The sequence below is a fragment of the Engystomops pustulosus genome, chromosome 4 (genome assembly GCF_040894005.1).
Source record: "Engystomops pustulosus chromosome 4, aEngPut4.maternal, whole genome shotgun sequence".
NCBI lineage: Eukaryota > Metazoa > Chordata > Amphibia > Anura > Leptodactylidae > Engystomops > Engystomops pustulosus.
In genome coordinates this window covers 218,841,752-218,852,908 of record NC_092414.1, presented here as the reverse complement: position 1 = coordinate 218,852,908, position 11,157 = coordinate 218,841,752, and the positions used below count along the sequence as shown (strand labels likewise).

At 41.5% G+C, this 11,157-nt stretch overlaps 1 protein-coding gene across 1 annotated transcript in view; it reads right to left on the bottom strand.

Annotated features, from left to right (window-relative positions):
* Positions 1–1,996: 1,996 nt before the first annotated feature.
* Positions 1,997–11,157, bottom strand: part of LOC140128619 (olfactory receptor 1J4-like) — a 42,482-nt gene continuing 33,321 nt past the window's right edge. The window contains exon 3 of the mRNA XM_072150318.1: positions 1,997–2,755. Within this exon, the coding sequence (XP_072006419.1) occupies positions 1,997–2,755 (759 nt within the window). The remainder of the gene's footprint in view (positions 2,756–11,157) is intronic.

The window sequence follows — 11,157 nt, the reverse complement described above, 5'->3', positions numbered from 1 at the left end:
AGGTCAAGGTGTGAAAGGTCAAAAGCTCCACCTGACCTCCTGCCCTTTCCGAACTGACTCCCGTTGACCACTATTTTTCTGTGTTACTGTGAAGTAATAGGTCACGTGAGGTAATGCATATGTTGTGTGTGACTCAGGGTTGCAGTTAAAGGGGTATTCCCATCTGGGCATTTACATTTAATTAAATTCATTTGCCTTATGTAAACATTTCTTCAATTGGATGTTAATAAAAAAATGTTCCTGTGTGAAGATAATTTCTCATAAATGTGGTCATGTTGTCCCTTAGAAATGAGATAGCTTCCTCGGTTAAGACCACCTCACACACTGGCAGCGGTGGCCGGACTTGGGCTATAGAGTCCTGCCGGACCACCAGGATTCAGCAATCATTACCACAGGACGGATGTGGGACCTGCAGTAACTCCCGGACATTTCATATACAAGAACCTTTTGTTTCTTTGTGCACTCACTCCAGCAGAGGTGGTCGTATCCGAGGAAGCCATATCGTTTCTAAGGGACCACATGACTACATTTATGAGAAATTATCTTCACACAGGAACATTTTTTTTTAATAACATCTAATTGAAGAAATGTTTATATATGGCAGATTAATGAAACTGAATGTAAGTGCCCAGACGAGAATACCCTTTTAAGCCTTTGTTACTCAACTTTTTCCTTGACAGACTTGGAGCAGGATGATCCAGAAGTTTAAGAATTGACTTAAACAGGAAGAGGCTGCTCAGTGTTTAAGCTATTTCTGAACATCAATTTCAGACTAAACCAATTTTATGTTTTCTTGGAAACTCCTTCCAAACCACTCAATGACCTTCAGGAATTTCATCTATGGTGTCTTCAGGATTCTAACCATTTCTACACACTATGCAATAATAGATCTCTAAAACAAAAAGCAAGGATTTGTGCTTTTTTGGCCTAAAACTATAATGTACGCTTCATAATATATTATAATGACTCAACAACCATTAAGGCTGTATAGAGTAATAGCTCTGCCGGTGGTGCCGAAAACACCTTCCTCAGGTCTAGGAGCATTATGTCTGCTTAGGACACTGGTATTATGGCCTCAGTTTGAATGGAACCTTTGAGATATTTTGATACCACTAGATCACTATTGTGCCTTCAAGCAGCCTGGAATTTAGTCAATTCCTACACCAGCAGTTGTTGAGTTCTGGAGAAAATGTCCAGAGGTTCATTGACTTCAGCTTCCCGGTACATATGCATTGGGACTTATTCACTACGGTCCCACGGATGTATTTCCGCCGGGTTTTCCGGCGTTTTTGGGGATCACGCTGGTGATTGCATTGCACGCAGGATTTAACATTTAAAATTGTGTCGCAAGCCAAGCACTTACATACACCGGGAAGAAGAAGGTGAACTCCAGCAGAACTGATCGGGGAAGTGACACATAAAGGAAATCGGGTGCACACTCGTAGTAAATCGCGACAGACTTCATCCTCGTTGGACATTCTGGATCGGGGATCATGCAGGGACTGGGTAAGTAAATGTTCCCCCTTGTGTCTAATGAAGTCAAATTGAGCACATCAGAAGCAATCAAAATCAAGGGATACGACAGCGCTGCTTTTGGAGAGCAATCCTGTATATGTAACTAGTGCCCACGGCTGATGGTTGCATCTTCCAGCTAAGGTACATAAAGCAAAGTACATCACAAGCGTCCAATGTGTTCAGTGAAGTGCAGTGTCCTAGATCTCACCTGGTGGACTGCAAACAACTGACCGTAACAGCTTCCCCTTCTGTTATCTTTGTAACCCAGTAAGATGGCAGTGAGATATATAGATTTTAGACCCTAACCCCAGATACATAAAGGCGTGCTTGTAGATTATTGGTCAAACTCATAAGCCCCTCCCCTTTTAAGGAGATACATTAGCTGCAAAAGTCTCCAAATATTAAAACTGTACCCGCAAATTTGCTTTGACATCATCTTTTGGAGTTCATAACAGATCTTTCAGTTATTTTCTGTGTATTATCAAAGCAGTTTTTTAAGTTCTGTCCTTATCTCATTGTTCCGTAAGCTGTATATGATGGGGTTGGACAAAGGGGTCACCACAGTGTAGAGGAGTGACTGGACTTTAGTCAAATTACTGGAAAGTCCTTTTAATGGAACTACATAAAGAGTAATCAGTGTCCCATAATACATGCACACCACAGCCAGGTGGGAGCTACAGGTGGAGAAGGCTTTTTGTCTTTCAACAGTTGTGGAGATCTTCATGATAGTGGTGAATATATAAACATAAGTAACTATGATGAAGGTAAGCGGGCAAAGAGTCATCGGGGCACCCATCACAAAATCCTGAAACTCAATCATTGAGGTATCTGAACAGGAAAGGGCCATCAATGGGGTTGGATCACAGATGAAGTGGTCAATTATGTTATTGGCACAGAAATTAAGTTGGCCTATCTGACAAACGATTATGAAAGTGAGAAGAAATGCAGAAACCCAAGAGCTGGTCACGAGAAAGACTCTGTGCTTGAAGTCCATGATGGTATGGTAACGGAGAGGGAAACAAATGGCCAGGTATCGGTCATACGACATGGCAGTGAGAAGAAAACACTCTGTGATTGTTGTAGAACCAAACAAGTAGAGTTGGGTAATGCATCCTAGAAAGGTGATTGTTTGTCCGTTTTTCAGCAGGACAGACAACATGGTGGGCATGGTGACCAAGGTGAGGAGAATGTCTGACCATGACAGGTGGGTCAGGAAGAAGTACATGGGGGTCTTGAGGTTCTGAGAAACACAGATTATGGTGATGATTAGAATGTTTGCACATAAAATAGTCATGTAAATGGTCAAAAACAGGAGGAAAAGCGGAACCTTGAAATAATTAATTCTTTGGAATCCAAGGAGCCAAAACTCGGTGACTGATGTCTGATTGTTCAAAGTCATTAAGTAAAAAATGTGATATCCCTGTACAATAAATAAACGTGACGTAAGAAGATGTTTTATATGTTCAAGTATAGGATAAGACATATGTGTTACAGTGACTCTTCCTTAAAATCTGTAAAATATTGCAAACAGAAAGTTATATACTGACAAAAAAAAAACTATTCAGACACCGGATCTTCCCATCCACTACAGTTTTGAACATTATTGAGCCCAGTCTTTCGACATTCATCTCACTGCTACAAAAAACCCATTTCCAATAAATAGTTGCAATGCAAATATAGTTAAGATATTTTCAAGATTATAGTCTATAAAAAGATGGTATTGTCACCTTCTAAGTTGTACTGGATGGTGAGATATGGAGCCTGAACGTTAAAAATGTAAAACATTATCACTCCTTGTACCATTGAACACAAATTATAATTCTAAATGCTTCTCAAGGTGTTAATGAAATCAAATTCTCACTAAATCTTGGTAATAACCCATCCAATCCACATTGGCAAAACAATAAAATCATGGATGTCCATAAATTAAGTTATTTGCAATAACTAGAATTTCAGAGAAAACAAAACTTTTGAAAACATGAAAAAAAGAGAAATGCAAAAAGCCATGGAAAGTCCTGACACCAGCTGAAATCTATCAGTAATTAGAATGCAACTCAGCTTCTTAGTGAAAAATAATATCAGTTATTTCAAATGATGGCCCACACAAGAAACTTCTCATATACTGCTTGCTTTTTTTTTTTTTACAGAACTTCAAAACTACTAAAAGTTCCAGTTAGCACTGTCGGGGCAATAATTCAAAAGTGGAAAGATCATAATTCCACCATAATAGAAGGTGTTGTCCAAGATCCAAGAGCCAGCTGTGAAAAACTACAGACCTGGATTCAGCAGAAAACAATAAGAAATGAACTTACCCACAATGACCTGCATGTGTCCTCACCAATGCAAGACTCCATTGCTGAAAAAAGCATATTCATGTTCAAGACAAGTTCAATATACTAGGAGAACATCATCCAGACAGAACAGGGACCAAAATTGACTTCTTTGGAGGCCACGATGCACATCACGTTTGGAGGCAAAAAGGTGCTGCATACCACCATGCCCGGACCAACAGTGATGTTTGGAGGTGGCACGATCATGGTTTGGAGTTTTTTTTAGCAAAGAGCACCAGAAAACTTTATATAACTGAAGAAAAGAGCATAGTAACAAACGTACCAAGAAATTCTTGATAAAAATAGACTAATAGGATGACGAAGATGGAAAGAGGGAGGACACTTCAGCAAGACAATTTCAGCAACGAAAAGCCAAGGAAACTTTCAATTGGTTCAGAGAAAGGAAAATAATCACCCAACCCATCAACCAACCAATAACCGGACCTGAATCCAGTAGGAAATCTATGATAAGAACTAAACCTCATAGTTTATTGGCGAAGCACAGTAAACCTTCCGGTTTGAAGAATGTGAATAGAAGAATGGGCCACAGTTCCCCTGGAGCACTGGATGCCCCTATATTCTCCTCCACAAAGACGCCATGAAGATTTCTTTACCAACATAGACTTTCGTACAAAGTATTAAAGATTTTTAGTGAGCATGTTCAAAACTTTTTCCCTGTGTCATTATATACAAATATTACAAATAATTTATGGACTTCTATGGTTTTATATGAGTGTGAATTGAAGAGGATGTGGTGACGATTTCATGTTAGTAGAACCTTTGGAAAGATATTTCCTTAGTGACATTTTCGCTACTGATATCACGAGCTGTAGACATGACTTACATGGAAGAGAGAGTAAGAGGTCTAGCATGGAGAGTCTGTCTAAGAGGGTTCGTGTCTCAGCTCCTTCTGGACCTCAGCTCCATGGAGGAAGAAGAGACCATGGCCTGCCATAAACTGAGAGTCATTGACTACAAACCACTCCATGTGTCCATGCCCCTCTCCCACAGTCTGCAGTCTGGGAGGAGATAAGAGGACATATTTGCTGACCCTATATCCAGGTCCGGAGCGCTCAGTCTGTAGCGGCTCAGGATCTGTTGGTCCTGGGGTCAGTTAGTCTCATCAGGTACAGGACCAGTCTGTAGACACTCTGTAAACTCTGCTAGATGGTCAATTTCTGCAGTGTCTCTATGTTGGTCCTCCAGCCACTGCTGTTCTCCTCCAAGGCCTTGGTAATTGTGCGCTGATTTTGGCTTTGGTCAGCCATGAGTGGTGCTTGTTTGGGACTGGCAGGGTTTGGGTTACCAGGATGCTAGGGTGCTAGGGGGACATTATGGTGCAAGGTTTTGTGGTTGCTTCTTTGTAGGCGTGTCAGGAATGATGGTGCCCACTTCTGGATCATAACCCGTAAGGCGAGTTTGGACAATTATCTTATACACGCACTGCTTGAGGTGCTTCATTAGATTTGGAGAAGTTGTTTGCCGAAATCCAAATGGAATATTTCTGTTGGGCAGAGTTCTAAGATTGTCTGTTTGTGTATGGATCCCACAGTCAAATATTTTACCATTGTAGGTTCAAGTCTGTACAATTTTCTTCTTATTGAAAGGAAGTTTCTGCAGGCCTTGTCTCTGAGGACCTGGAGATTTTGCTTAAAGCTCCCCGATTGTTGGATCTCTAGCCCCAAGTAATTGTACCTCTAGTGTAGTGTTAGCTGCTCAGCATGAAAACGAATGCTGGTCTTCTGTTTCTTCTCTAGGTATGGCCTAGGTGGTGTGGGACTTTTTAAGACTTCCAGATTATCCTGGAGATCTCTCTCAGTTGGGCATAAGAGCACATAGTAATTTGCACATAAGAGAGCCAGGTGTCATGGATGGTCCTAAATATTCAGTTTTGTGGCTAGATCCTTAACCCCTAGGCGCACCAGGACGTTATAGTACGTCCCATTGGCTACATACTTAGCGCACCAGGACGCACTATAACATAACACTATAACTATAACTATAACATAACACTATAACTGCTTCTGGCACCAGCTCACGAACGAAGCCAGTACCAAAAGCAGCGGCTGGCAACTGTCAATCACAGGCTCCGATTGCGGGTGTTAACCCCTTACACGCCTCAAGAATGACCACGGCATGTAAGGGTGTTTCTGCTATGGATCTGATCCCCCGTGCTACTTACTGGGGGTCCGATCCTCTTCTGGGCAGCTCCGAAGTCTGCCTAATGCTCTGGGGCTGCCTGATGTCCTCAGCAGTCAAACCCCTTCCCCCTCTACATGCTCAGACAGTTTACACTGCTCTACAATGAATAAGTATTATAGAGCAGTAAAAAAAAGTGAAAAACAGTAAAGTTAACACATTAGAATAAATAAAAAATAAATACATTAAAATATAAGCCCCTAAAATGTAAGTTTCCATAAAAACACTTAATAAACTATAAAAAACACAAACACACAAAAAAAACGCCACATGTTTGGCATTGCCGCGTCTGTAACAATCTGAATGATAAAACAGAATTGTTACTGGAACTGGACGGTAAACGCCAGGGAAAAAAACACAAAAAACATTCCAAAAAAGATCATTTTTAATTAATACCTTTAAAAACATGCTCTAAAAAGTGATTTAAAAATGTTACGCACTCTAAAATAAGACCACTAAAAAGAACAATCCTCCTAGGAAAAAATAAGCCCTTAACCAGATTTGTAAGTCGAAAAATAAAAAACGTTCTGCATGTGAAAAATGGTGATGCTAAAATGAACAAAATTTTCTCCAAATTAGTTTTTATTCAGTAAAATTGAATAAAATACACAAAACCCCCACATATATGATATTGCTACGTCCATGATAATCTGCATAATAAAACAGAATCGTTATTGGACCCGAAAAATGAACTCTGTAAAAAACAGCCGAAAAAACGCTCCAAAAAAAGATAATTTTTAATTAATACCATTTAAAAAATGCTCTAAAAAGTGATTTAAAAAAATTATGCACTCTAAAATAAGACCACTAAAAAGAACAATCCTTCTTGCAAAAAAAAGGCCTTAACAAGATTTGTAAGCTGAAAAATAGAGATGAGCGAGCACTAAAATGCTCGGGTGCTCGTTATTCGAGACGAACTTTTCCAGATGCTCGAGTGCTCGTCTCGAATAACGAGCCCCATTGAAGTCAATGGGAGACTCGAGCATTTTTCAAAGGGACCATGGTTCAGGAATAAAATGTGTTATTTAATTGAAAAAGAATGTCTTCTGATAAGTTAGCAGATGTATGGAAACATCTGCAATCTATTCTTCACTGTTCCGCGCGTATATTATCTCCCGACAAGTTAGCAGATGTGAAGAACAGTGAAGAATAGAATAAAAACAGTGAACACAGGATCATTTAAGTGAAAAATGCAGTGAAAAACACAGTGAAGAATAGATTACAGATGTTCGGCACATCTGCTTACTTGTCGGGGTGATACGCTGTCCCAGGATCGCTCCTCTTCTTCCACTGAAGTCTCCCCGTGCTGGCCGATGTCTCCCCCGTGCTGGCCGATGTCTCCCCCGTGCTGCCCGATGTCTCCCCCGTGCTGCCCGATTTCTCCCCCGTGCTGCCCGATGTCTGCCCCGTGCTGCCCGATGTCTCCCCGTGCTGCCCGATGTCTCCCCGTGCTGCCCGATGTCTTCCCCGTGCTGCCCGATGTCTCCCCCGTGCTGCCCGATGTCTGCCCCGTGCTGCCCGATGTCTCCCCGTGCTGCCCGATGTCTCCCCCGTGCTGCCCGATGTCTCCCCCGTGCTGCCCGATGCCTCCCCGCGCTGCCCGATGTCTCCCCGCGCTGCCCGATGTCTCCCCCGTGCTGCCCGATGTCTCCCCGCTGCCCGATGTCTCCCCCGTGCTGCCCGATGTCTCCCCGTGCTGCCCGATGTCTCCCCGTGCTGCCCGATGTCTTCCCCGTGCTGCCCGATGTCTCCCCCGTGCTGCCCGATGTCTGCCCCGTGCTGCCCGATGTCTCCCCGTGCTGCCCGATGCCTCCCCGTGCTGCCCGATGTCTCCCCGCGCTGCCCGATGTCTCCCCCGTGCTGCCCCATGTTTCCCCCGAGCTGCCCGATGTCTCCCCCGAGCTGCCCGATGTCTCCCCGCGCTGCCCGATGTCTCCCCCGTGCTGGCCGATGTCTCCCCCGTGCTGGCCGATGTCTCCCCCGTGCTGCCCGATGTCTCCCCCGTGCTGCCCGATGTCTCCCCCGTGCTGCCCGATGTTTCCCCTGTGCTGCCCGATGTCTCCCCGCTGCCCGATGTCTCCCCGTGCTGCTTGATGTCTCCCTGCTGCTTGATGTCTCCCTGCTGCCGTTCCGCGCGTATCTTCCGACAAGTAAGCAGATGTGCCGAACATCTGTAATCTATTCTTCACTGTGTTCTGCACTGTCTTTTTCACTTAAATGATCCTGTGGTCACTGTGTTCACTGTTTTTATTCTATTCTTCATTGTTCTTCACTGTGTTTTTTTAATTAAATGCTCGATCTCGAGCAGGGGAAATACTCGTCCGAGCAACGAGCCGTTTCGAGTACCTTAATACTCGAACGAGCATCAAGCTCGGACGAGTATACTCGCTCATCTCTACTGAAAAATAAAAAAGTTATGCATATGAAAGTCAGTGATGCTAAAATTAACATTTTCGCCAAATTACCTTATATACTCAAGTATAAGCCTAGTTTTTCAGCACAAAAATATGTGCTGAAAACCCAAACTCGGCTTATACTCGAGTAAACAAAATATAGGTTTTACCAGGATTTTGTGGTAAAATTAGGGGCCTCGGCTTATACTCGAGTATATACAGTACTTTCTATTCAATAAAAATGAGAAAAAAAATGTAAAAAACGATATAAATGAAATATTTTCGTAATTGTGGCGACCCATAGAATAAAAATAATATACTATTTTTATGGTATGGTAAACGGCCAAAGAAAAAAACAAAAAAATGTTCCTAAAAATTGATGATTTTCATTTCCTTCACCAACAAAGAGTTAATAAAATCTCATCAATTAGCTATAGATGCCCCAAAATTATGTACCAGAAAAGAGCATCTCATGTGGCAAAAAAATAAGCCCCTATAGGTCCACAATAAAAAAACAAAAAAAAATATATAGCCTGTACAATGTGACAATGCAAATCTGCTCTGGATGGCTCTTCCTTCCCTTCTATGCCCGGTCATGCGCCCATACAGCAGGTACCACCACATATGGGGGATTGGCTCTGGATGGCTCCTCCCATTCTATGCTCCTCCTTCCCTTCTATGCTCGGTCATGCGCCCATACAGCAGGTTACCACCACATATGGGGGATCGGCATTCAGGAGAAATAGGTATCAAACTTTGTGGAGCCCTTTTTTTATTTAATCCATTACAAATGTTTAATTTTTCACCCAAAATGAAAGTATTGTCAAAAATTATTGCAATTTTTAAACCACATCTCCATTTTGTTTTAGCCCCTATAAAACATAAAAAAAGGATTAAGAAACTTCTGGTTTTTCATACATTGAGGGGTGTAGTTTTCAAAATATGGTCATTAACAATTCTAGCTATTAATAAGGCCTCTCACAGTCAATTAAAAGTTCAGCAGGTCCACCTAAATATGGGTTTTGGTGATTTTCCCAAAAATTTTAAAAATGGCACCCAAATTCTGAGCCTAATTACATTCTAGTAAATTATGTGGAATCTTAAAAAACCATGCCAACATAAAGCAGACATTTAGGAAATGCATGTTATGAATTTATTTGGGTGCTATGACTATCTGCATCAAAAGTAGAGAATTTAGAACTTTGAAAATAAAGAATTTTTCCAAATTTTTTCCAAATTTTGTTTTTTTTCATAACTAAACACAAAAGATTTCATCCAAATTTTTAAACTAATTTGAAGTACAATGTGTCATGAGAAAACAATCTCAAAATCCCCTGTATATCTTATAGAGTCCCAAAGCTATAACCACTTATAGTGACACAGGGCAGATTTGAAAAATGGGTCCGCGTCCTACAGGTCAAAAGAGGCGGAGTCCCGTAGGGGTTAATGTAGATGTTGAAGAGTGGTGGACTTGGGCTGCAGCTTCGTCTGACCCCTCAGTTCGCCTGCTATTGAACCTCATGCTACAGGTGTTCTCTGTGTAGAAGCTCTTGATGACATTTTGAGCGTTCCCTCCTATTCCCCTCTCCATCAGTTTCAAGAATTTAATTAGATGCCTATTTAATGTCTATAAACCAGGTGTTGAATCCTGTTAGGTTCTTGCTAAAAACATTGGGCCACATGTATCACTTTCATAGTTTCATACTGGCGCACCATTTTTGCGCCATTTTTGTGATTAGACGCCGCACAGCAAAAATAACCAAATATTCATCACTTGTGACTTTTCATTTAGGTGCAAAAATGGGTGCAAAAACACTCCAGCCCAAAGGTGGCGTAAACTGAGAAGTAGCACTGAGCCCCTGTGCAGAACAGCTCATTTCCAGCATCAGAGCTCAGCCAGACACTAGTACAGATAATACAGACCTTACATACACTGCAGACACTAGTACAGATAATATACACACTACATACACTGCAGACACTAGTACAGATACTACAGACATTACATACACTGCAGACACTAGTACAGATAATACATACAATAGATACTCTGCAGACACTAGTACATATAATACAGACATTACATACACTGCAGACACTAGAACAGATAATACAGACATTACATACACTGCAGACACTAGTACAGGCAATACATACATTACATACACTGCAGACACTAGTACAGACATTACATATACTGCAGACACTAGTACAGATAATACAGACATTACATACACTGCACACACTAGAACATATAATACAGAAACTACATACACTACAGACACTAGTACAGATAATACAGGCATTACATACACTGCAGACACTAGTACAGATAATACAGACATTACATACACTGCAGACACTAGTACAGATAATACATACATTACATACACTGCAGACACTAGTAGAGAAAATACAGACCTTACATACACTGCACACACTAGAACAGATAATACAGACATTACATACACTGCAGACACTAGTAGAGAAAATACAGACATTACATACACTGCAGACACTAGTACAGATAATACATACATTACATACACTGCAGACACTAGTAGAGAAAATACAGACCTTACATACACTGCAGACACTAGAACAGATAATACAGACATTACATACACTGCAGACACTAGTACAGATAATACAGACATTACATACACTGCAGACACTAGTACAGATAATACAGACATTACATACACTGCAGACACTTGTAC